Source organism: Carcharhinus amblyrhynchos, chromosome 28, assembly GCF_965287045.1.
Source record: "Carcharhinus amblyrhynchos chromosome 28, sCarAmb.v2.hapA, whole genome shotgun sequence".
Taxonomy (NCBI): domain Eukaryota; kingdom Metazoa; phylum Chordata; class Chondrichthyes; order Carcharhiniformes; family Carcharhinidae; genus Carcharhinus; species Carcharhinus amblyrhynchos.
The window spans coordinates 11,225,674-11,253,453 of NC_137351.1; the positions used below are offsets into that span (position 1 = coordinate 11,225,674).

The 27,780-nt window shown below is 38.4% G+C and overlaps 1 protein-coding gene across 4 annotated transcripts in view; it reads right to left on the minus strand.

The window, feature by feature from the left end:
* Positions 1 to 27,780, minus strand: part of map2k5 (mitogen-activated protein kinase kinase 5) — a 294,288-nt gene that overhangs the window by 187,633 nt on the left and 78,875 nt on the right. For all 4 annotated transcript variants that reach the window (XR_013889610.1, XM_080214341.1, XM_080214340.1 and 1 more), the window contains exon 8: positions 15,335 to 15,399. Coding sequence is in view for 3 of the 4 variants with exons in the window: in XM_080214341.1 (XP_080070467.1) it covers positions 15,335 to 15,399 (65 nt within the window). In the remaining variant the exon portion in view is untranslated. The remainder of the gene's footprint in view (positions 1 to 15,334; positions 15,400 to 27,780) is intronic.

Here is a 27,780-nt window from a genome sequence, read left to right on the forward strand (position 1 = left end):
AAGTATTGTTTCTTGCATGCTATACAGACTAGTGTGGTGGGACATGATCATCCTCACATAGTCCATACAGTTTTTAACCCATGTCATTACTTCAACACTGAAATAGTTGTTGTTCGTCCATCGTCATTGATGAGGACCTTGACACCAGTCATTCTGAGGCTAGGTGTGGTGCATCCGAAGATGACTGATCAAGCCAATTTGGGCACGGAATGTCCTGGCACATATTGGACAGACTTGTGTAGACACTGTAGTTGTTGCGCTGGTGGCTTTGGACTTGCGCAACTCGCGCCTGAGTTGTGCTTCAGCAATACACCTTGCTTCGTAAACTTGACAGCCTTTGAGGATGAGGCAGCGCCAGGTAGGGTGGTTTTGTGCCAGGGTTTCCCAGATGGTCGTGTCTATGTCAAGCGACTACAGGGAGGCCTTGAGTGTGTCTTTGAAACGTTTCTTCTGCCCTCCAAGCAAGCATCTTCCAGCAGAGTTCCCCAAAAAGGAGCTGCTTCGGTATGCGCCTGTCTGACATCTGTATGTCAGACTGAAATAGACATAGCCTATGAAAATCTGCTTCAGGATTCAGGGCAAGCCATCTGTGCTGTGACTAGACTGACCAACTTGGGACTTAGATTTGTAAAGCTGTAAGATGTCAGAAGCAAGGAGAAGAAGTGTCACATTGTTGAAGATGCAAGCTGTTAACACCACAGCAAGGAAAAGCCAATCAACTGGAACCTGAGAGAGTTTTAAACATATAACAATTAAAACATGAAGGAATTAAACTTCACATCCATATGGTTAATTTCAGCGTCCAGAAAGATTTGATTGGCAATATTAACATTTATCCCTACACTCAACCCTGTTTTAATTGTTATATGTTTAAAACTCTCTCAGGTTCCAGTTGATTGGCTTTTCCTTGCTGTGGTGTTAACAGCTTGCATCTTCAACAATGTGCCACTTCTTCTCCTGGAACATCTGGATAACAAAGACACTTATATCAAACTCCTATTTACTGAGTACAGCTCAGCCTTCAACACCATTATTACTACAAAACTCATCTCCAGACTCCGTGGCCTAGGGGTCGACTCCTCCCTCTGCAACTGGATCCGACACTTCCTAACCCACAGACTGCAATCAGTAAGGATAGGCAACAACACCAACACCTCCTCCACGATTATCCTCAGCACTGGTGCCCCACAAGGCTGTGTCCTCGGCCCCTTACTATATTCCTTGTGCACCTATGGCTGTGTGGCCAAGTTCCTTCCAATTCGATTTTCAAGTTTGCTGAAGATGCCACCGTAGTGGGTTGGATCTCAAACACTGACGAGACAGAGCATCGGAACGAGACAGAGAATCTGATGAACTGGTGTGACGACAACAATCTCTCTCTCAATGTCAGTAAAATGAAGGAGATTGTCGTCAACTTCAGAAAGCATAGTGGAGGACATGCCCCTGTCTAAATCAACGGGAACAAAGTGGAAATGGTCGACAGCTTCAATTTTTAGGTGTCCAGATCACCAACAATCTGTCCTTAAGAAAGCCCACCAACGTCTCTATTTTCTCAGGAGGCTAAGGAAATTTGACATGTCAACTACGACTCTCACCAACGTTTACAGATGCACCATAGAAAACATCCTTTCTGATTGCATCACAGCTTGGTATGACTCCTGCTCTGTCCACGACTGCAAGGACCTACAAAGTTTGTGAATAAAGACCAGTCCATCACGCAAACCAGCCTCTCATCCATTGCCTCTACATTTCCCGCTGCCCCAGAAAAGCAGCCATCATAATCAAGGACCCTACACTCCCTGTACATTCTCTTTTCCACCTTCTCCTGTTGGGGAAAAGGTACAAAAGTCTGAGGTCGTGTACCAACTGACTCAAGAATAGTTTCTTCCCTGCTGCCATCAGATTTTGAATGGACCTACCTTATATTAAGTTAATCTTTCTCTACACCCTAGCTGTGACTGTTACTTTGTATTCTGCATCCTCTCCTTTTCTTCTCTATATATGGTACACTTTGTCTGTAAAGTAAGAAATTGTAATACGTGTGATTTAACATCAGATCTCTCCAGGGGAAAGGCCATATCAAAGCTAAGACAGCTCAGCCATCATTTATAGTCATGTTTATAATGCATTGTCTGTCCCTTGCTTGAAGCTGTTATACTATTTCCAAACAAATAATGGTGGGCACCATTAGTCTCACCATTATTTTGGCAGAAGAATCTGGGACACCATTGCCTCGAAATTATAAAATACCTGTATAACTGGCTTAAGTCAACATGGACTTGACATCGCCAGCTTTGATTCTTAGTCTGCTGTGGTAGAATCTGGTGAAGTGAAATTAGCCCCGTCAACCAACAAGCACAAATGGTCACCTAAGATTTCTGCACATGCCTGGCTGTTGTGCCTTCCATAATCTAGTAGACTGCCAAGATCCATAAGATAGGCTCAAAGATTAAGAATGATGAGGTACCAGAGGGTATTTGGTGTTTTTGAAATCACATACTAGTAAGTGCTGATGCTTTCAGAAAAAATATAGAACAATTTTATTTAATGTGGAGAAATTAACAAAGAAGGGACTGAATAACAAACAGACCCATTCCTGAAGTTATATTTTTCCTTTATCTCCAGAAATGAGAAGTATTGAAAATATTTCAATCGAACTACAATGGTACAATTGGTAAAATTACTATAAGGGATTTCAAACTTTTTGAATTTAAAAACAGAAATGTAGGAAATAATGGTTGGCATTAATGGGGAGTCCAGAAGCAGGGGTCACAGTCTGACCATTTAAGACTGAGATGAGGAGAAATTTCTTCGCCCAGAGAATCTGTGGTATTCTCTTGCACAGAAAGAAGCTGAGGCTAAAACATTGTACGCTTTTAAGAAAGAATTAAGCATCTTTCATGGGGCTAATGGGATCAAAGGATGGAGGAAAAGTGGGAACAGGTTACGGATTTGGATGGTCAGCTGTTATTATCATAACGAATGGCAGAGCAGACTCGAAGAGCCGAATGACCTATTCCTGCTCCTATTTTCTAAGTTTCTAAAGATTTTTTAAAATGTTGAAAATGAAACCAGTGACCATTAGTCAATTTAACAGACTAGTTACTTAATTGATAGTGATTAAATACATAAAACAACCCGGAAAACAAAAAACCGTAATTACATTGGAAGAACAGATAATTTTATACAAATAAACAGCTTGGAAGTTAATTAAACAGGGAAATCTTCTAAAATTACTTTTGTTTAAGTCAATGTTTTGTGCTTATCAAGAAGACAGAGTAGTGGAATCATCGTCTTCTTCTATTTTTAATCCTCAGTAGGCTTTGAAATTCAAGGAAACTCTTTTTTCCTCAACAATATGCTTTAAAACCTGACTCCCCTATTGCACAATCTACCACAAATCTTTCACTCCCTGCACCAAGTCCTACAGACCTAGAATACCAATTTAGTTCTAATTTGTAATGAAGATCAGAAACTTCACATGGACTGACATCTACCAGAACCAGAATGCTGCAAGCATGTAATCATCTCACAACCAAATGTCAGAAGACATTTATGACCTATTGGCTTAGCCAGGACTAACTACCAACTGATGCTCCTGTCCCAATTTTTGTTAAACTTTATGCCAATCTGGCTGTAGAGCAGAAATAATGGGCATAATTTTACATGGCCCTGTCTGTGGGTTAAATGCATACAGGGAAAAATTGGCAGGAGTCCAAAAATAATTTTTACACTGGCGTGAATTTCCCAGAGGATCTTCTGTTGATCCCCACCATGGCAGACCGAGAAATCCACTACAGGCCAGCGTGAAACTGATTTACATCCTGCCAAGGGGATGCACCCACACCAATTCTCCACAACACTAGTGGGAAAACAGAACACATCTAGAACAACATGGCATGCAAAAGCTAGGACTTATCTGAACAATGCCTGGGGCTGCCTCTGGAGCTCAGAATGGAGGCCAATAAAAATGCTGGACCCCAGAACAGCTCAGCAATGGGTGAGTGGACTGGGGGGAGAGCATCTATAGGTGCATCTTCCAAATTCAGTATTATTGAGGAGGTCCAGTCTTAAGGATGTTCCCAGAGATCCAGCTTCTTTTTCAGAGGCCCATCTCCTTTCTTCAAATGGTAAGTCAGTGACGTCGGGCACCTTTTAAATATAGACATGATGGTGTGATATGCAGAGCACTGTGCCCAACCTGCCATAGATTATGGTTCTAAACCCCTAGTGTGGTTTCCCACTGACTACCACAGCAGAAAACATTCCCCATTCCCACCCAATAACACAAAGTAATGGCGGATGTGAAAAAAGTAATACAACAAAAAATACTGCATGTTAAAAATAAGTTTCCTTGTCACGGTTTTATAACAGGTAACTTGTGCATGAAATCCACTTTACTAACATAAGAAGGGGTTGAGAAAAGGATTCTTCCCCACTAGGCTGTGATGAGGAAGGTGGGGTGACAGGAGACATGCATGTAATATGAAAACCAAAGTACAGTACTTTTAACTAACTGGCTTCCTTCTGTGCTGTATAATTATTCTGGAAACACTTGAGAAATTCATCCTTTGTCAAAGTTTGGGGTTTCCTCTTTGCGCCTCTTTTCACAGTGATATTTTACTTTTCCTTTTCATAGATTGTTCTCCAGTAACAAAACCAGCTGGAGTCACCAGAACAGAGAGTCTGGAACCAGGCAGAAGATTAGCGCGAAAGAAAAAATATGGGGCAGAGAGGATGGAGTATGGAGGGTGGGTGAGTGGTGGGCGAGGAGGAAGGGAAGTATTGGGGAGTATATATGAGGGACTGGTGAGAAAGGATGGAGTCTACCAAGGTTTGGTGTGGGCAAGCAGCAAGTGATCTATAGTGCATTAGGAATCTAGATAACAATCTGTATCAAAATTTTAGATGATGCATACAAGTAAAAGCTGCAATTTAGCTTCAATGTACACCATAGGGTAGAATTATACAGGACAAAAGGAGACCACTGAGCCCATCAGGCCTATCTCCTTGACAGAAGTATCCAATTGGTCCCATTTTCATTTCCAAATACATATCCAATTCCTTTTTCAATCTCCCTATTGAATCTTCTCCCACCGTCCTTTTTATTTAGTGCATTCCTGATCATAAAAACTTACCATGTCAAAAATAATTCTCATCTCCCCTCCAGTTCTTTTGTGAATTATCTTAAATTTCTGTCCTATTTCCACCAAGATTATCTGTAACCCATTTCTCTTTATTTACTTTATCAAAATCTTTCTCATTTCAAAAACCTCTATAACAATTCCAGCTTCTTTGGTCTATCCACAAAGCTGACAACTTAAGTCCCATATTCATGGTATCATTCTAATAAATACCCTCTCCACCTTCTCCAAGGTCTTGACATTCTCACTAATGTGTATTGCCGAGAAGTTGACCTTACTCTAGCTGAGGTCAAACCCTTAAGAAAGGTTTATCACATCTTCCTAGCTTTCTATTTATACATCCATGTATTCTGTATGTTTTTTTTTGCAAACAACCTGGTACCTTCAAAGATTTTAGTATATGAACCGACGTAACATGTCTAAACTTCACTTTCCCAATTTTTCTAATTTTTGTAATACACAATTAACTTTGAAAATCCAACAATCAAGAGCAGGTTAAAAGTGCTCTCATGTTGCTGCAATCATTCAAAGTGAAAATACCATGGACCTGATGTAGCATAATGTTGGTCTACCATCGCTGGCAGAGAGCTAGCTGGAAAACTAAATTAAAAGGCACACAAAACAAAGAGAACAGATCCTGTACTGAGGAGGGAGTTCAAGGTTGAAATTTGTTCTCAGGGCTCAAATAGTTATGAAATGCTGCAGGTTTGGTCTCCTGATTTAGGATATCTGAGCTCTTTCATTAGATTACAGCCTTATATCTCAGTATGAAGTATCCATTGTCTATATATTTCACCAGGGGAAAAAAGGTCAGCACTCATGACAGGCTCTCTTCTAATATTTTACATTAGATAGAGAGTAACACACTGCCTCAGCATAGGAGAAAAAGGAAGGATAATCTGAATGCTGGAATTCTGAAATCATTATTTTAAATTCTGGAAACGCACAGCTGGACAGTCAACATCCGAAAGAGAGAAACTCTGATAGAGAAATAAAGGATACAAAAAGCAAAGAAAGCAGGAAATGATCATTTAAATAGCGGAAAGGATGCTTGACAGGATTAAGAATCTTTTGGTGCATCGATAGTGTTGTCATGTCCCTTTTAACCATAAAGAAATATTTATTTCAAGTGTGGGTCACAGTAAAGGTTGTCAGCAGCTACTGTTGACATTTTGTGTTCACTGCAGTAAAACCACTGTTTAGCACAGTTAAAAAAATCACTAATATCCATGAAATAAAACAGTGGTTTGGCATTGGTTTTCTTGGACAATTGTTATGAGATTATATATAATTACCAATCATAAGAAGTGTTGTGCAGCAATAAATTTGTCAGAAACAAATTTAGAAATGCATAATTAACAACAAAAATATAGCACTATTAACACAGCCAAGACCTTCTGTGCTGTAACCATTCAATAACTCTTAAGACGTTTCAGAGGAACATTGTAAAACAAAGAATAACACTGAGCCACAAAGGTAGATATTAGGTCAGGTGATCAATAGTTTGGACAAAGAAGTAGGCTCTAAAGGAATGTCTTACAAGAGTAAAGTGGAGCAGAGAAGTGGAGAGCTCTAGGGAGGGCATTCCAAGCTTGGGACCCAGGCAACAGGTGGATATTAAAATCAGGGATGCACAAGGCAAGAATTAAGGAGCACATATGTGGGACAGTTGTAGCGCTGGGGGAACTCCAGAGGTATGGGCCACATCATGTTAAATGTAATTAAGGGATGAGGAAGGGTTTTACAGCAGAAAAGCTCAGACAAAGTTGAACAATGTTAGAGGTAGAAATAGATGGTCATAATGATGGCATGAATATGAGGTCAGAATCTTGTAAGTTAAGGCCCAGATTTTTGATGAACTATAGATACTCCACAGCCTTTCCAAAATGGCAGATGGGATCCCGATTCAGAAATCTCAGCTCCATTTTTAACAAATCCCATTTTTGTGGGTAGGTGTGACTTGCACATGAGGGTAGTAAGGGCGTGGAATGCCCTGTCTGCAGCAGTTGTGGACCCGCCAACTTTAAGGGCATTCAAATTGTCAGTGGATAGGCATATGGATAACATTGGAATAGTTTAGGTTAGCGGGTCATTAGATTGGTTCCACTGGTTGGCGCAACATCGAGGGCCGAAGGGCCTGTACTGCACTGTAATGTTCTATGAAACTGAAACTCAGCAGAGCCATTTGAACTCCTTATGGAGTTCAAACAAATCCCATTTTCACTGCTAAAGTGGAAGCCACAACTTTACGAAGTAAGCATAATTGTTCTTGAAGGACTGACAAGGTCTGTTGAACTTTCAACTGTGAAGTTATTTAAATTCCCAGCTCTTTAAAAATTAAATGAAACTGCCTGCCTGCATCAATGAGAGGCTAACAGCTATAATAGCTATTTGTTGATATTATCCTATGGGGTCTTTATGAAGGGATGCCTGAGCTAAGTTACAGCCTGTGGAAAACAGTAGTGGCTCTAAAAGTTTACGTTTGATTGACAGCACAAAGTTGTTAAAAGATGAGCTGTCTTTGATATGGGATTATGAATGGTAGTTTACTTTTAGAAGGGATTAAGAATTTTAGGAAATGTAAAAGTTTCAAATGAATTTTTATGAATGTAAGTGTATTATTATAGGGAAGGCTATGAGAAACTACAAAGGGTCATGAAACTACAAAGCCCTGTCCATCACTCAAACTAGCCTTCCATACATTGACACTGTCTACATTTCTCGCTGCCTCGGAAAAGCAGCCAGCATAGTTAAGGACCCCACGCTTCTGGACATACTCTTTTCCATCTTCTTCTGTCAGGAAAAAGTTACAAGAGTCTGAGGACACATACCAACCGACCCGAGAACAGCTTCTCCCTTGCTGCCACCAGACTTTGGAATGAATCTACCTCGCATTAAGTTGACCTTTCTCTACTCTTTAACTATGGCTATAATCCTACATTCTGCACTTTCTCCTTTCCTTCTCTGTGTACAGTATGCTTTGTCTATATAGCCCACAAGAAACAATACTTTTTACTGTATACTAATACCTGTGACAATAATAAATCAAATCAATAGATTTAGACCTTTATTTCATCTCAACATGGTCTCTGATGTCTGTCCATGGCGAAAGCTGAGCTGGGGTAAACACACTTAAACCTGGTGTTGTCAGAAAGCTGAGCTGGCATGGAGAGTGTAAGGGCAAAGGGTGAGTGGGTGACATGAGTTGGCACATTATTGTCACAGAGGGTATAAGGTGCCATTGAAGGTGGATGGTGCTATGAGTTGGCAAGTTTAGGGAAGCATGAGAGGCCAAGAGGTGAACACTGAAGGGTCTGAAACATAAAAAAGCAACAAGATATCGTTCCAGAGAACCAAGGTGGACCTTTTAAACAATCTGCAGACCCTGTGGCTGCCTCCAACACGTGTCCAGAGCTGGTGGGCCAGGCTCCATCGAACATCCAGCCCCCCCAAAACAAAGAACCTGTCAGTAGGGTAGTTTCTCCTGAGGCAGGTATACCGAGTTAGGAAATTTCTGGATTTAAGATACCCACCTTTGGAGCAATAATCCAGGCCTAATGTTGTGAACAGACTGGCTTAATCTCAGACTGTACATGGAGGCAGATGCAGTTTGTAGAGTTTGGGGCAGTGATCAAAAACAATGACTTTGGCCTTTCTAATACTAAATGTTGTACAGGTGCTTGATTTGATTGTAGTGACCAAGATCAAGCAATCATTGAAACTCATGATGAAATAGTGGTTTAGAATTTTGACATTTCATTTTTCCTGCTCTTTGCAATCGTGAAAACTGGCTGTTAACACGCATTAATGAAGGTTATATGAGACAATATTCGTCATTATGATCTCTAACTTTATATATATATCATTGCTGGGAAATTATTACATGGAAAATGAGTTGGAATAATAATAATAACAAAGTAAAAGTCCATGGAAATGGAAGAAGTGTGTTAACATGGATTGAAAACTAGCTGTAAGAAAGAGAGTTTGAATAAATGGGTCCTTTTCAGAGTGGAAAAAGGTTAACTAGTGGAGTACCACAGGGATCAGTTCTTGGTCCACAATTGTTCACTATTTACATTGTTGACCTGGAGAAAGGAGCAGAATGTAAGATTTCTAAATTTACTGAGGATACAAAGGTAGGTAAAAGGGCAAGTTGTGATGAGGATTTGTGATTCTGCAACGGGTTATAGTTAGGGTGACTGGGCGAAAACCTGGCAAATGGAGTTTAATGTGGGGAAGTGTGAGGTCATGCACTTCGGTAGGAAGAATCAAAAGGCAGATTACCTAAATGGAGAGAGACTGCAGGTGAGTGATGAACAGAGGGATCTAGGTGTTCCACAGTACACAAATTGCAAAATGCTAGTAGGCAGGTCCAACAAGTAGTTAAGAAGCAAGTAGCATTTTGGCCTTTATTGCAAAGCAACTAGAGTTTAAAAATAGGAAGGTTTTATTGCAATTGTACAGTGTGTTGGTGAAGGGTCACCTGGAATATTGTGCACAGTTTTGGTCCCTTACTCGAAAAAAAATAGTAACTTTGAAGGCAGTCCAGAGGAAATTCACCAGGCTAATTCCTGGAATGAAAGGATCGCCCTATCATTAGCGTGGCTCTGTATTCCTTGGTGTTTAGAAGGGTGAGGGGCTGTCCTTATTCAAACATACAAGATCTTGAGGGCTCAGACAGGGTAGATGGTGAGATGTTAACTAGTGGGGAAGTCTCAAACAAGGCGACGTAGGTACAAGGTAAAAGGTAAAAGGCTGGTCATTTAAAACTGAGGTGCATAGTTTTAAGTGACCAAAATCTCTGGAATTCTCTGCCCCAAAGGGTGGTGGAGGCAGGATTGTTAGGAGTATTCAAAGTGGAGGTGGGTGAATATTTGATAGATTGAGGAATAAAGGGCTATGGGAAAATGGCACAGAAAAGAAATTGAGGTCAGCACAGATCAACCATGATCACATTGAATGATGGGGAAGATTTAAGGGCCTGGTGGCCTACTCCTGTTTCTATTTCTTGTGTGTTCCCCTGTTTGAGGATTAAAAAATGAACATTTCAACTTTGCTCAGAAAGTAACAATGAGTATTTTCTGCACATTTTTTGCTTTAATATTGTCATAATGTTCATAAAAAGACACTGAAGTTACTTTTACACTGAATGAAACTGGCACTAAGTAATGCCACTGACTGAAGTTTAGGTCTCAGTGCAATCTGAATACAAAATAGTTGGGATATGTTCAAACCACCATCATAAAAGATTGACTAAAACAGGGCTTCGCAAACAGGTGGTCTTAACAAGTCACAATTGGAATGCAACTGGCTGCACATCTCACCCTAGGGAATTAGTGATACTAGTATGGGTCTTTCTTAATGTAAACGCAGTCATAGAGATTCAATTTATAGAAAACGTTATCAGGTTTCAAATATCTCCCACACAATATATTACACTTAAGTAAAACTGACTAAACATATGCTGCAGTGCATTTGTGTGCAGCAAAGTCTTATGAAAAACAATGAGATGAATGAGCAATTAATCGGTTTTTGAAGGTGTTTACCGAGGGAGTAATGCTGGCCAGGATACTAGGAAAACTTCATGATCTGTTCAAATAGTGAAACAACATATTTAATGTCTATCCAATCAGACAGAATGATCTTTGGTTTAAAGTCATGGAATCACTATAGGACAGAAGACCATACCACACATTTGAGTCGTATTGGTTTAAAAATTGCCCGAAAGATGGCATCTCTCACAAGTTAGCATCCTCTCAGTACTCACTTAAGTACTATTCTAGCACAGACTACAATAGTACAAACTATGAATTGATGATACAAACTTGAAAATATATGCTTTTAACATCACACTTTACATTGCCTTAATTCTGAGCCCAGAAGCTATTTCCCTTAATCAGAAGAATTAATTTATCTGTCTATTTATTTACATAGGGAGTTTGTTTTCAGTGCAAATGGGAAAATTGGATAATTTGTTGTTTAAATATTTAAAGAAGAAAAATTTTAAGCTTCACTAGGCTGGCAAACTGCCCAAACATCTAAACAAACAGTAAAAACCCACTGTAAATAACACTGCTTTTAAACATCAGCTAAATGCACACTCAATACTGCTTTACAAAGTCTTCTACAAAATTACTGTAACTAACAAGCAGAAATTTATCAGCTTCAGCTAAAATCAATTGCTTAAATCAATTCTAACACTGCTAGTGTGTAAGAGGCCCACTGGCAATTTAGGTAAATTACACCATGTAAATGCTTTTGCTTTAATTGAACAGTTTTATCAAGTAGGCTCTGAATGCTGTCCACACAGCTTACAATGAATCTGTCTAAATCGAAACATAAACATATTCTACATCTGGATGGAAAGGTTTTGTTTAAACTAGTCATTTGGAAGCTTTGCCACCTTTGGAAGCATTGCTAAAATTGTTCCGTACGTTGGTAAGTAGATAGATGATGTATGTCCAATGAAAATTCACAACACAATATGTCAGCAACACTGCGATTTAAATCAAGATAATAACTAACTCTTTAAAAAATTCCAAGTAGTCTAAAATTTGAAATATTCTTTTCCAATATTGTTGTGCTTTAATTCTAGAATTGTCATCCAAAGCTCCACCAGTGGCCTAGACTGCAGCTGCCTACCAAAGCACGGAATCAGAACTCAAAACTATTAAGATACTATCCTTGGAGTCAGTGCTGATTTAACTGATCTCAGGCAGGTCATGCACTTCAATTTATTCATGTCTCCCTGGAATAGGGTAGAGCAAAAAATAACATCCTATCTTCTAAGAGCTATTCGGTGACCCCTATGCATTAAGTGTGAAAATAATACATAGCATTCTTCATGGCTACCGGATGTTTGAAAGTACTTTTACAGTTAATAAAATATATCTGAAACCAGTTTGCAAACAGAAAACTCCCACCAACAGTACTAAATTAATAACAAGATACTTTGTTTTTGTAATGTTGATTTGAGGGATTAATCGTGACTGGGATGCCAGGGATAACTTCCTGTACTTTTAGTGCCAAGGGACCTTGTGCATCCACCTGAGGGGGCAGATGGGGCATGAGTTTAACATCATATCTGAAGGGTGTACAATGAATTTATCCAGCTTAAAATACTCAGTAACTGAAGGAAAAGGTAATTAAAATCTTTAGAATGTGGTTAGCATGGTTGCCTCATGGCACCAGAGATCCAGGTTCCATTCTGGCCTTGGGTGACGGACTGTGTGGAGTTTGCATATTCTGTCCATGTCTGCATGGGTTTCCTTTGGGAGATCCAGTTTCCTCCCTTAGTCCAAAGATGTGCAGGTTAGGCAGACTGGCCATGGTAAATTTTCCCCAAGTGTTTAGGAATGTGTAGGTTGGGCAGATTAGCCATGGTGAATGCACAGGATTGTAGGAATAGGGCAGTGGGGACATAGGTGAGATGCTCTTTCATACAGACTCGATAGGCCAAATAGCTCCTTCTGCACTGTACAGATTCCATATTAATTACATAAAAATGGAGAATGTTGGAGTGCACGGGTTAAATGACATCTAAGAAAGAAGAATATGTTAACATGTCAGATAGGGTAGTTAGTCTTCAAATGAAGAATACATTTGAAACTTTATCTATCCTTTTCTTTTATATTCTGACTGTCCTGAAGTGCATTTTAAGCATTTTCTTTCATTTTTCAAATTTTCAGCATTTTGTCCCTCATCAAAATTACAGATTTAAAAAAAAAATTAAGTGCTAAAAACTGCCCTCAAGGTGATAGAAATGGTCATGAATGTGTAAGCCTATAATTTCAACAGAATTTCAGAAAGCTATATGCAATAATGAATTGTACAAGCTCCAATTCAAACTGATTCTTTTTCAAATACCTGCAACTATAATATTTTTTCCTTGTTCCTATAATCGCAAGCCATATGAAACTTAAGATTATCAACATCTAACCACTTGTTTTATTGCGATTCATCTCCTGTACTTCTGAACCAGGGTGATGGCCTCCACACTAGGCCTTTCCAATAAAAAAACAAAGAAACCGGCCAGCTGTGAGGCAGCAATGCAACCAGAGTGCATACTAATTATAATCTCAAAACTCTATATCCATTATTTATTACAAATCTAGTGTTTTGAATAATTACTCCGGACTCTAAATGGAGCACACACTACATACCCTTTGCAATCAATCAAAGCTTTTTTTGGACTTCACTATCAGTATTTTTCAGTATGATACTGCAAATCTAAAACCTACAAGTTTTCCAGCTCATCAATAAACACAGATTTCTTTTAACATCATTTCTTTCAGATATGGCATGTTGGCAATTTCATGGTTCCTGATGGGGACAATTGAAAATAATACATGTGTAAATTATCACTTAAATATCTAACAAACTGCTTCTGCAAAGATATAACAAGGCCAATTCTACACAGAAAAAGAAATAATTGTCACTGCATTGTTTTCGTGCGCTTATTGCAGGCTGAGTGCAGGGATACTGGCAAAATTTAATCAGGAAATACGAAAAGAGAAATTGGGTGTGAAATCAGTACATCAGAGAGAGGAGAAATACTGGGAGGGGTATTAGTTAGGGAGAGAGTAATATGGAAACAATAATAATTCCCAAATCACAATGAAATTCAAACCTTAATATTCATTCTCAAGAAACAACGTATTCCAAGTTATTTCCTGATTATATTTTAGCAGTTGTGAAATTCTTTGATTTTCCAAGTAACTGGGGCCATACATAAATCTGCTCCCTTGGCTTTAGCAGCACCTCTCAACTTGAGCGCTGGGAAGCACACCAGAGATCTGCAATGATAATTTTTGTTCCTCCCTTCTATGTAGAGCTGACTTGTTTTTGCTCAACACCATTCCACTGTCTGGTATTACAATAAAGAATATAAAACAAGCCTGCTGTGTTCTAAGTGCACTACTGCGCCAGCTCATCGTGCATCACTCACTTCTCTCGTTTATTTAAAAAAAAAGTATATGTAATAGGAGATTTTTTTAAAATCTCCAACTGCTTGATGTAGCCGTTTATATAAAAAAGCTTTCCAGCTGCAGCATCAATTTATTTGCATAACAACTGTTGGTACTGTAACTCTACTCTGGCAAGTACACATCATATTCAACTGTGTAATTTACATTCCAACTAAGATTAAAACTACATAAGTGATTAAAACTACTTATGTACTAGTTATACTCAGGAGTGGAAAGTGTTTGGAAAACAAAGTTATTAGTCAAGATACTAAATGGAGAATTAGATTGCAGTGATTATTCTTTTCTCTCCACTATTTCCCATGTTCTTTGCTCCAATGAGCTGCTAAACAGTTACCTGGAGTAAAAAAAAATTGCACACCTACCTCATTACATGCACAAAACAAGCAAGTGAATCTCTGGTTGACGCAGTGGGGTTTTATTCACTAGCATATATAACACAAGATAACGCTGTAAAGGACAGATTGTAACTGTACTCAGTTGAGTGGAAAGCTACTTGCACAACACAACAGGCATCGGAGAAAGTGATGACGAAGTATTGATGCCAGAATCTCTCATTTTTAGGTAAATGTTTGAAAGTCCTATTGGCCCAACAGTACATAAGCTTGCTTGTTGTGCAAGTCATAACTTACATGCTGCTTCCCCTCCACCAAAAGAAGTGCATTTTAAAATGCATTGTTAATTAGCAACTGGAATCGGTGAACTCTAATCCCGATATGTGAACAGTGTGATTGTTTTGAAATGAAAGAGAAACAACAAAGTAATTCAACCCATTGCAATAAAATTTAAGTAGTTGTAAAAATAAATGGGATGTTTCTTTTATAAAAGTTAGAGCAATGCAGAGTAAACAGTCCCCCTTTAAGCCAAGGTTAGTGCAAGCAGTGATCAATACCTCAATCTCAATAAACTATTTCAATAATAGTTGATTCAGGTGGAAACAGGAGTAGAAATTTCTGTTCAGCGACCTGTGTCACCTTGTCATGTTTGCTGAACACTGATAATACATCATAGCTGTAATGGAAATGACTGAGTATAAAGTGTACACAGAAAGGCACCCACAGAATCGCTTTCATTCTTCAACATCAAATCAATATGATATGCATGCCTTCAGCCAAAACTGTTTGATGGATGCTGGAAAGACATTAAAAAACCCTTTACCAACATTTCTCACACATTTCGTGGTAATAGGTAGAGGCAGATACTCACTTGTACACTGTCCCTCCATTGCCATGACCGAGGATGTCTCGATACTGAATGTCCTGTTCATTCATCTAAAAGAAGGGAAGGTGGAAAAAAAAGCTAGTAATGTCAGGCAAGCATATAGAAATGTCAAGGAAAAGTAACTCAAGGCCATAAACAACAAGCATCCAGGTCATTTCAAGTTCAGCAGCAAGTGGGGAAAGATCAATACAACATTTGCTGTTCAATTTATAAAAGACAATACCAAGGGACAAAGTGATGGAAAGTTTAATGACAATTTGTTTGCCTGGGTCATTTCATTAATGTTTGATAAAAGATGTCAAAACTGAATGATATAACATGGCTTAGGTGGGTCAGTGTGAGGAAACTAAATGGTGGTTAGGTGGGGGGTGGGGGCGGATGGAAAGGAAAGGGAAGTGACTGGCATCACTCATACCCTGAGGGCAATACAAAGGCAAAAATGAGAATTCGGTATAAAATCATGCCATTCTGCCTCAAAACTGAAAATTTAATTTAGCTGAGAATGGCTTCAGTCCTCATTACAAACAAGTAGGAATGCAGCCATCCTTCAAAGCGCGTGTCACTGCTGTCAAAGTCTGTAGCGTTCAATGCCAGTCACATAGAAACAAGAGACAGGTGCTGCAGAAGTGCTAATGTCAAAGACTTCAATTGTTGCAACTTGGTAAGCAAGTTAAGAAGTAATCCCTACAGCAGTTTGGCACACAGTTTTTAAAAAACGTGTGCCAACTTTTCCCTCCAGTTTATCCTTCACTGTATTCTAGTCATCGCCAAACATCAAATAATTTTTGTTTAGGAGGCTAGGTGGCAAAACTAACTGCTACCTCATTCTCAGCTTTCAGTGCTACTGCACCTTTGAAGGATCACCTAAAGGGGTATTTTCATCACAAAATGAATTTCTACATACTAGGTTGAAAAGTTGCCCACAAAGAAGTAACTTATTTTTCTCTTTCTAGTGGCTTCCCATCCTGCACTACTCATAAGTTTCAGCTCATCATATCCTATTCTGCACAAAGCATGGCATGAAGCCATGCCTTCATTGGCTTGGCCCTTGCTTTAGAATTTCCTCCTTATATTCCTCCCCCTTTTGTTTCCCTTCTTATTCTTTAGGGCTCGTCTTAAAATCCACTGCTTTTGGTCATCCCCCTGATATACCTTTCTTCAACTTCATTTTCATTTTCTTCCTTGTACCTCCATGAAGTATCTTAGGGCACATTTCTACTTTTTCTACATTAGCTTCTACATAAAAGCAAGTTAATGTTGACTTACATTTTCTGTTTTTATTTCAAATTTCTACCATTCATGTTTCTGCTGTCTTCAATTGACGTTTGTTCTTTTATTTGTCATGGGTACACATCAGGTATTCCAGTTTGTGTGCATGATATAATTGCAGTGTTATTTAGGAGTTCAGTTTAACTCAATCTTTCCATATGTGATGTAGTGCTGTGATGTTAAAAACAGATGTCCCTGGGTTTTTTTTCTGCTGGTATTTGCAGTTACCTAATTCTAGAGAGTTTAACTATTTCAATTAATTTGTCACTGGGACATTTAAGCTGCCCAACAGGCTGGCACACAAGATAGACAATATTAGAAGTAAAATTTTACCACTGAGATTCGTTTCATAGATGCATAAATGCCTAATATGAGAGTTTTCTTACATGCAAAGCAAAAACTTTTGATAAGAGTTTTTATTGGATGTGCTGGCTACTCCTCCTTTCAACAGCAGTCTAATAATTCTGACAGATATAACATGTTGCACACAGTAGGATCTTGGTAAAGATTTTTAACTTTATGGTATCCACTTCAACTGTGAAAAGTTGTGTTACAGTGTTATCTTCTGTCCTTCCAAACTTGGATTGTGTAAGGAAACATTTCAAATTACAGGAAAGAATAGCAGGATAAAATCTGAAGCGCTACAGGTCTATCATTACTGGTGGCAGCAATTCCAGGTGGTTAACCAAGTGTCACACAAAAAATACACTGGAATGAGATATACATGGGGATTAACTGGGATTTTCCATACAAAGGTAACAATGTTCTAAATAACCCTGATAAGCAGCCTCGAGGAAAATGTCATACTAATCAACTGTAAATTATTTCAATAAATCCACAGTTATATCAAATGCATAATGGGTTGAACCCAGCAAGAACAGATTAACTTCCCAAAACACATAGTAACTAAAACAATGTATTACATGAAACACAAATAAAAATACCAGATAGCTATTGCAAAATTTTAACCTGAAACAGAATCTCAGAACAATCCTTACAAATTTTTTTTAGGTCTGGTCTATTAGTTTAGGAGCATTATCTATATTCCTCAATTATTGCCTTGCAATTACTCCCAGCTATTGGTTATTCTATAAATAACCATCAACTATGACAAAAAACAGCAATAGATGAAATAAACAGGATGCGAGCTCCTACAAATCTTTCTGAAAGTGATAAATCTTTAGCATAAATGAAAAATCTATGTTTAAAAATCAATTGCCAAAGACAAAAACTGAAATGTCAAATTAATTTAATTTTTAAAAAGTTTGGCTTATTACCACTGATCCAGTGAGTAAATGTTTAAACATTATACTTGGTTTGCAAACAATCGCTGCTAAACCAATCTATTTAATATAAACACATTTTATTAATAGCTCCAATGAACATTTGCTGGGATAAAAACATTCTGGTTAAAATAACCCAAATACTTTGTTCACTGTAGTAACCATTTAATTCAAGCATAATTGCGAGCAATTGAGGAGGGTTAGCAAATAGCATTCTATACAGCAGCAAGTAATTCAAAAACACAACATGGTCAAATGCTTCCAATGAACCAGTGGCATTTTATCAATACTGGAATCAATAGTTGGCATTACCAGTGAGTGACAGATATGAAATAAATATTTATATCACATAACCTGTGTCAATGAAACTCAGCAAAAAGCTATTTTCAACATGCCAATAACTGATTTTCTCAATGACAAGCAGGAGGATCATAATTTTAACTTTTTTTAACACCTAATATGAAGTCAATATTGAACTGTCACTGATAATTTTGTTAAACGACCAGGTAGCACATTTTTAATGCTTGGTTATATTATGTCCTGAATTGTACTGAATTGATTCTCTGGCAAACAAACAAGATTGGAGCACTGCCACTACTATCAAATGTCAAGGGGACATCCCTCCATTAGGCTACTCTGTTACAGGTGATATCAAGGGACAGGCGTAAAGAGCAAGCTGGTAATTGTCTGCTTGACACACTCAACTTGAACAACTTGATTCATGAAATGCCAAAAAGGCTTAGTCTGTTCCCTTCACAGAGAATGAATACGCATCCAAGATGATTAACTTTTTATCCTAAAAAGTGTGAAAGGGATGTGAACAGCAGTTAGAAAATCAATAAGCATCTTTCATTTGCAGTGACACAAATGTCTCAGTCAATACAACTTAATAAGCAAGTCTGATAACAATGGACAGATGCCCTCCTTCCTCAAAGGTCTCTTAAAAAAGCTTCACCTCTCCCCACCACCTTAAAAGCACCATTATAATCTATTTACTGTGACCAATTTAAATGCACAAGTCAAACTGACAGTAAGTTACGTGTAAACAATTATTAAATCGCAACAGCTATTTTCAAAACACTTTCTCAGCTACTTGAATAGTCCATTAGGTAAGCAAAGTATCACTGCAGCTTAACCCGATCACTTATGTAGTCATCATTTCTACTGGACCTTCTGGCTTAGCAGTATACTGTCCATTTCTACCCATCTGGTAATTTTCACAATGTAAACCAGAGTAAAATTTTTGTTTGTTACTTCTACACAATAAAAATACTATGATGTATAACTGTCCAAAGCTCTGTGTTCTATCTGCTTTTAGATGATCAGAAACATGGAAATTTGACATAATGGTGATGTATTTGATAATTAGTGACAAGCTGATATCCAGACACCAAAAACAAAACAATGTGCATTTAGGTAGCATCTTTAACGTAGCAAAATAAGTCCCAAGTCACTTAATAGGAATGTCATCAATAAAAATAATTGACACTAAATCACAAATTAATCATTTAATCAACAGCTGCATAAAACAACAGATAATCAGTTTCAACTGAAGAGCAAATTTGCTCCTATTATTTTATCTTAAATTGAAAAGTACCGATCTTCGAACCATTTGTTCATAGCAAAATCCCAACCAACCACACAGAATACTTTGAATCCTGGAGCAAACTGGAAAAGTGCTACAAATGTTGATACATTTCATTTACAATGTTACACTTGTATTTTATCTAAAGATTGCATTTTATTCTACCCACCCACAAGGCTAAATGAATGAAGTTTGATAGGACCAAGATTTAACCAAAATCGACTTACGCTTGGAAAGAAATTAGCTTTGGCAGATCAATGTATAATTTGTTCCATTTAAACTAATTGTTACGACCCCTTTAAGTTTTAAAGACAGAAATTAATTCTCTAAACATGAAAATAAGCATAAATAGAAAATCTGAGAATCACCATTTTGTAGCATCACTGATAAATGAGAAGTAGGGTGGATGGCAAACACAAAGACAATGAGGAGACTACATTTACTCGTTAATTACTTGTTAGTATTTAAATAACAGAAAGTTAGTTTAGCAATTCAGAAAGATTTTTAAAATTAATACAAACATCTCAAAAGATAGATTAAATTGACTAGCAATGTGTGTATAAAACAGAGCAATTTGTGGCCAGGATCGTGAGTGGCAATGTCAGTTTTGTGTAAAATCATGTGATACAATCATACACCCACCAATTACACCACAGGATAAAATCTGGCCAATTTTCTTTGATTTACAATATTGTGCACTCTTGCTGTTGTGAGGTAATAAAAAAGTTGAAACTGCTGAATTCTTAATGCCACGAAGAACAGCGAGTTATAGTTGAAACACTATAATCTGAATAACAATAATCTTTGACAAAAACATCAAAAAGACATGTTTAGAATATATTAACACAATTACATTTACAGTATCTGAATCAATAAAAATATCAAAAGATAGAAATAAAGCATGTTTAATTTTTCTTTAAATCCCACATCTAAATATAGCCAAAAAATGCATCACAACAATACACAGTGAATGATTAAAGTCTCTCAGAGGTAAATATATTGTTTGCATATAGAAAACAAAGAATAATCAAATGTGTTCCTTGACATGGAAGTGTTTCCGAACAGCCAGTGGAATTTATCATGCAATTTTGCTACAATGCACTGCAAAGTCTGCCTGTATAGAGTACAAGGAAACTATGGTATGGTGTAATCAAATCAAATGGAACCACCAGCATGCAGAGCCTTCAAAAATGCTAAAGTGAATACATCCACACCTGCAACAGTATTCAAGGAGGGTATACTCAATGATATTGAATGAGAACTGTCCGTATTGTTTTTTTAGTGTACTAATGACAATTTTAGTACAGAATTGATGCAGTGCAGATTTCCCTTTTTAACACAAATTTTCCAATCAGTTAACAAACTATTTTACCCATCATTTATATAATGTGGAAAGATCTAAGCATGCGCAACCACAATTGTCCAGGTAACCCAGATGAAAATTAACCAATCTCGAAGCACCTACATTATAGATGTCTTCTGACTAAAAGTGTAATGTCAGGGACATTTTTGTAGAGTAACTAACATGATGTTATATCAGAAGAAGTGAATCAGCCTTTGGCAGGTAATTTCACTATTGAATCAAATGGCAAAGAGCTGCCATCATTTTAACTTTAACTGCACAATATTGCACCTTGATTTTACATTTCCATCACCATTTTAGAAAATCCACAGTCAGCATGATTGAGCTGCAAACATGGCATTACCATAACTATGTCTACGTAAAATACAAAAGCAGACTACATATATGTCTACACTGCACATGTTGCACTGGTATTGCTGAATCCAACTCAGAACATAAACAGGGTAATTTTAGCACCATAGGAAATGGGTCATATTAAGGTACAGAAGCATCTCCAGCTTTATGACAATGTTCGCTAATTACAGCATCAATTCCTATCTCATTTTGATAGATTACATTACTCATCACTGTAATTAATCTAATCCCACCTCAAAGTGAATCAGTAATCCACGCATCACACCCATTATGCAGAAGCGGATTTAGCATCAGCCAAATTCTGCAACACTAGGGGATTACGACATCATACAAATTAACCGGCATCTCATTAAATAAACCTTAGTCAAACTCTCCCATGCAGCAAGAGGGCAGGATGTCAGAAATCAAAATAGTAAACCAGCAATTCACAAATACTGCTACAGGACGTGAGTTTTATCTTCCTAACAGTAAGAAGCTTTATCAAAATGCCAGCTATAAAAGCTTAATGCATACTAGCAGCTATAAAGTAAGAAACATGAATGTGCTTCCCAATAAGGCCAACAAAGAACAGTAGATCCATTTATTTGCATATTATTCATTTGCATCTTTGTCTATCACTATTTTATATTTGTATTTATCATTTATAGTTTAATTCCTTAACTAAAAGCCATCTTATTTACCTCAGCCAAAACCACCCTATCAATGGTTCACAATTGCAATCCACATTAAAAGTCTTTCAGTTTTCCATCAGTCACAGGGATGGATCAAAGCTTTCCTCTACGTAGAGCCTCTTCTCCAACCTAGTAAAATCTGGGTAATTTCAGGAAACGACAGTTGTCAGCTGGTTGGAAAATGTGTGTTATAAAGTAAAATCAGATAGGAATTTGCAGTGTATCAATTCTGCACTAAAATTGTCCTTAGTACAATAAAAGACAAAATAAAAGAATAAACAACAGTTCTCAATCAGATTCACTGAGTACACCTTCTTGAACAGTGTTACAAGTGTATAATTGTTCACTTTGGCCCTTCTGAAGGCCTGCATGCTGGTGGTTCTGTTTGACGTTACACCATATCATAGTTTCTTTGTACTCTATACAATCAGATGCTGCATTGTATCACAGCAAAATTATATAATAAATTCCACTGGCTATTCAAAAGCAGCTCCATATCAAAGAACACATTTGATTATTCTTTGTTATCTACATGTAAACTATATATTTACCTCTGAGAGGCTTTAAGCATTCTCCATGTATTGTTGCAGTGCAATTTTTGGCCATGTTTAGATGTTGGATTTAAAGACAAATATAAACACCTTTATGAACTAATACACAGTTTACAACAAAAATACATTTCTTTATTGACCAAAAACCCAGCAAGGAAAGTGTTTCAACCATGGCTAACAAAAAAAGGCAAAGATTGTTTTAGATCAAAGGAAAGAAGCAGATAAAGTTGCCCAAAAAATGGTATGTCTGAGGATTGGGAGCATTTTAGAATTCTGCAAAGGAGGACCAAGAAAAACATTAAGAAGAGGAAAATAGAATGGAAAGCAAACCAGCGACAAACATAAAAATAGATTGGAAAAGCTTCTATAGTATATAAAAAGAAATAGATTAGCAAAAACAAATATGGGTCCATCATGAGCAAGTCAGGAGAATTTATAATGGGGAATAAGAAAAAGACAAAGTAACACACCAAATTCTTGTCCCAGTCTTATAAAGATACTAAAACCTCCCAGAAATAATGGAGAATCAAGGGACTAATGTAAACATGGAACTTCAAGATATTAATACTTCTAAATAAAAGGAGAGAAATTACTGGGACCGAAGGTAAATACATTTCACGGACCTGGTGATCTGCATTCAGAATGTTTAAAGAGATAGTTGCAGAGATAGTAGATATTTTGGTGATTATTTTTCAAACTCAAAATAGCCTCTGGAATAGTTCCTGCAGATTGATAGCTGGCAGACATAACTCCACTGTTTAAGAAAGGAGGGAGAAAGAAAATAGGGAACTATAGACATGCTGGCCTTCAGTAGTAGGGAGGATGCTAGAATCTATAATAAAGGATGTGATAACAGGACATTTACAAGTTAATGGTATGATTGGGTAGAGTCTACATGGATTTATAAAAGGGAATTCTTCTTTAATGGATCTGCTAGAATTTATTGAGGATGCAATTAGCAGAATACACTAGGGGAAACCAGTGGATGTAATGTATTTAGATTTTCAAAACCATTTGATAATGCCCCAAAGAGGTTAGTAAACAAAATTAGAGCACATGGGATTGGGGGAAAATAATGGATTGATAACTGGTTAATGGACAGAAAACAGAAAGTAGGTATTATGGGGTCATTTTTAGGTAAGCAGGCTGTGACTAATGCAGTACTATAAGGATCAGTGATTGGGCCCTAACTACTCACAATCTATATAAATGATTTCGATATGGGGGTTAAATGTAATATTTCTAAGTTTGCTGATGACACAATATCAAGTGTGTGAGGAGGACGCCAGATGCTTCAATAGGATTTGAAGAGGCTAAGCAACTGGGCAAAAATTTAGTAGACAGAAAACAATGTGGGGAAATAAAAGTTAATCCATTTTAGTAGGAAAAACAGAAATACAGAGTATTCAAGTGGAGAGAAACTGGTGAAGTGTTGAAATTCAAAGAGACTTGGATGCCTTTGTTCATGAGTCACTGAAAGCTATTTTGTTTGAAAATGTGACTAAATACATTGATGAAGGAAGAGCAGTAGATGTGATTTATATGGACTTCAGCAAGGCGTTCGATAAGGTCCCCCATGCAAGACTTCTTGAGAAAGTGAGAGGGCATGGGATCAAAGAGGCTGTTGCCTTGTAGATCCAGAACTCTCCATTCACCTGACGAAGGGGCTAACCCGAAAGCTTGCGAGTATATTATCAAATAAATAGGTTGGACTAAAACCTGGTGTTGTCAGACTTTTTACTGCCTGCAGAAGGCAGAGAGTAGTTGTGGATGGGTCTTTTTCTGCATGGAGGTCGTTCACCAGTGGAGTGCCCCAGGGATCTGTTCTGGGACCCTTGCTGTTTGTAATTTTCATAAATGACCTGGATGAGGAAGTGGAGGGATGGGTTGGTAAGTTTGCTGATGACACGAAGGTTGGTGGTGTTGTAGATAGTTTGGAGGGATGTCAGAGGTTGCAGCATGACATAGATAGGATGCAAGGCTGGGTGGAGGAGTGACAGATGGACTTCAACCTGGGTAAATGTGTAGTGGTCCACTTTGGCAGGTCAAATGGGATGAAGGAGTATAATATCAAGGGTAAGACTCTTAGCAGTGTAAAGGATCAGAAGGACCTTGGGGTCCGGGTCCATAAGACTCTTAAATTGGCCTCGCAGGTAGAGGATGCGGTTAAGGTGTATGGTGTACTGGCCTTCATCAATCGAGGGACTGAGTTTAGGAGTCGGGAGATAATGTTGCAGCTTTATAAGACCCTAGTCAAACCTCTCTTGGAATACTGTGTTCAGTTCTGGTCGCCTCGTTACAGGAAGGATGTGGAAGCTATTGAAAGGGTGCACAGGAGATTTACAAGGATGTTGCCTGGATTGTGTGGCTAGCCTTGTGAGGATAGGTTGAGCGAGCTCGGTCTTTTCTGCTTAGAGAGACAAAGGATGAGAGGTGACCAAAAGTGTATAAAATGTTGAGAGGTATAGATAGGATGGATTCTCAGGGGCTTTTTCCAAGGGCTGGAATGGTTGCTACAAGAGGACACAGGTTTAAGGTGCTGGGGAGTAGGTACAGAGGAGATATCAGGGGTAAGTTTTTCACTCAGGGGGTGGTGAGTGAGTAGAATCGGCTGCCATCAGTTGGTGGTGGAGGTAAATTCGATAGGGTCTTTCAAGAGACTTCTGAATGAGTACAAAGAACAAAGAATAGTACAGCACAGGAAACAGGCCCTTTGGCCCTCCAAGCTTGTGCCGCTCATTGGTCCAACTAGATCATTCATTTGTATCCCTCCATTTCCAGTCTGCTCATGTGACTATCCAGGTAAGTCTTAAACGATGCCAGAGTGTCTGCCTCCACCACCCGACTTGGCAGTGCATTCCACCACCCTCTGCATAAAAAACGTCCCTCTGATATCTGAGTTATACCTCGCCCCTCTCACCTTGAGCCCATGACCCCTTGTGATCGTCGCCTCTGACCAAGGAAAAAGCTTCCCACTATTCACCCTATCTATACCTTTCATAATTTTGCACACCTCTATTAGGTCTCCCCTCATTCTCCGTCTTTCCAGGGAGAACAACCCCAGTCTACCCAATCTCTCCTCAAAGCTAAGACCCTCCACACCAGGCAACATCCTGGTAAACCTTCTCTGCACTCTCTAAAGTCTCCACATCCTTCTGGCAGTGCGACGACCAGAACTGTAATCCAAATGTGGTCTAACCAGCGTTCTATACAGCTGCAAAATCAGACTCCAGCTTTTATACTCTACACCCCATCCTATAAAGGCAAGCATACCATATGCCTTCTTCACCACCTTCTCCACCTGTGCTGCCACCTTCAAGGATTTGTGGACTTGCACACCTAGGTCCCTGTGTTTCTATACTCTTGATGGCCCTCCCATTTATTGTGTAACACCCCCCTACGTTAATTCTTCCAAAATGCATCACCTCGCATTTATCTGGATTAAATGCCATCTGCCATTTCTCCGCCAAATTTTCCAGCCTATCTATATCCTGCTGTATTGTCCGACAATGTTCATGGCTGGACTTGTGGATAGCTATCTTCGTGTCATCCGCAAACTTGCTGATAACATCAGTTACATCTTCTTCCAGATCATTTATATATATCACAAATAGCAGAGGTCCCAGTACAGAGCCCTGTGGAAGTACATGGAACTTAATAGAATTGAGGGCTATAGGTAAGCCTTGTAGGTATGGATATCATTGATGCAACTTGTGGGCCGAAGGGCCTGTTTGTGCTGTAGTTTTTCTATGTTCTAACTTGCAGGTATAGCAAGCAATTAAGAAGGCAAAAGTTATGTTGGCCTTTGTGACAGGAGGATTTGTGTTTAAGACTGAAAATAGCTTACTGCAATTTTATAGAGCCTTGGTGAGTCTGTACATGGAGTACTGTGCGCAGTTTTGGTCTCCTTACCAAAGGAAAGATATACTTATATAGGGAGTGCCACAGAGGCCCACTAAACTAATTTCTGGAGTGGAAGGATTCTCCTATGAGGCAAGATTAAGTAAATTGGGTCTTTAATCTCCAAAGTTTAGAAGAATGCAAGATGATCCCATTCAAACATACAAAATACTTAGAGCTGGACAGGGTAGATGCAGGATGGATGTTTCCCCTGGCTCTGGGTCTAGAAACAATGGGACACAGTCTTGGAATAAGGGGCAGGCATTTAGGATTGAGATGAGAAGGAATTTCCTCATTCAGAGGGCGGTGAATCTTTGGAATTCTCTATCCCAGAACACTGTGAAGGCTCAGTCGTTGGAGTGTTTCAAGACTGAGATTGATAGATTTTTACCTAAAGATCGAGGGATAAGGGAACAGTGCAGGAAAATGGGGTTGAAGTGGATGGTCAGCCATGATCACGCTGAATGGTGAAGTGGGCTCCAAGGACTGAATAGCTTACTCCGGCTTCTATATCTTATGTTCTTTTTTAAACAAGTGCATGAACATATTTCTTGTCACTCTATGACATATCATGCTAGTGTGCCAAAAAGATGTAAGTATCAAATATGATATTTAACAATCAATTTTATTTATTGTGTCAAATCAGGTCAATGTCTCTTTTCCAGCACAGTAGTTGCCAATTAAAATCACAAAACACTTGAAGCAAAAAAAAAAGCTCTTCCATAGGCTAGTGGGTTGTTACAAGCAGCCCCAGGTGAAGTTCTCTATTAACTACCAAAATGGCAAGGAGAAATGGTAAAATCATTTGGTAAAACTGGCAGCATGGTGGCACAGTGGTTAGCATTGCTACTCTCAGCACCAGGGATCTGTGTTCGATTCCCAGCTTGGGTCACAGTGTGGAGTTTGCATGTTCTCTCCATTTCTGCGTGGATCTCCTCTGGGTGCTCCTGTTTTCTCTCATAGTCCAAAAGACGTGCTGGTTAGACGCACTGACAATTCTAAATGCTCCCTCAGTGTACCTGAACAGTTGCTGGACTGTGGCAGCTAGGGGATGTTCATAGTAACTTCACTGCAATATTAATGTTAGCCTATTTGTGACTAATAAATAAACCTTCACTTTAAAACAGACATCAACATTCCCACAGATGGAAGTGAGAGTCGAATCCAACAGTAGGTAAATGTAAATAAGAAATTATATAGAATAGTCCTTGATTTGCCAGAAGTAGATGATGACACATGTGGCCATTACAAATTGATTACAATATAGCTGACTTGTAAAAGCAAAAAGCTGATTCTTCACATCAGGTGTTCTGTGGTTTGGTAAATATTTCAATTTTTTTTCCAGCTATGGCTATTTCCTATTTCCAGGGTCACTGTTTCCTGTAGCATGTCCCTCACCGAAGGTATGATACTTCCAGCTGCTTTTCCTCACAACACATATAGCCTGACAGCAGA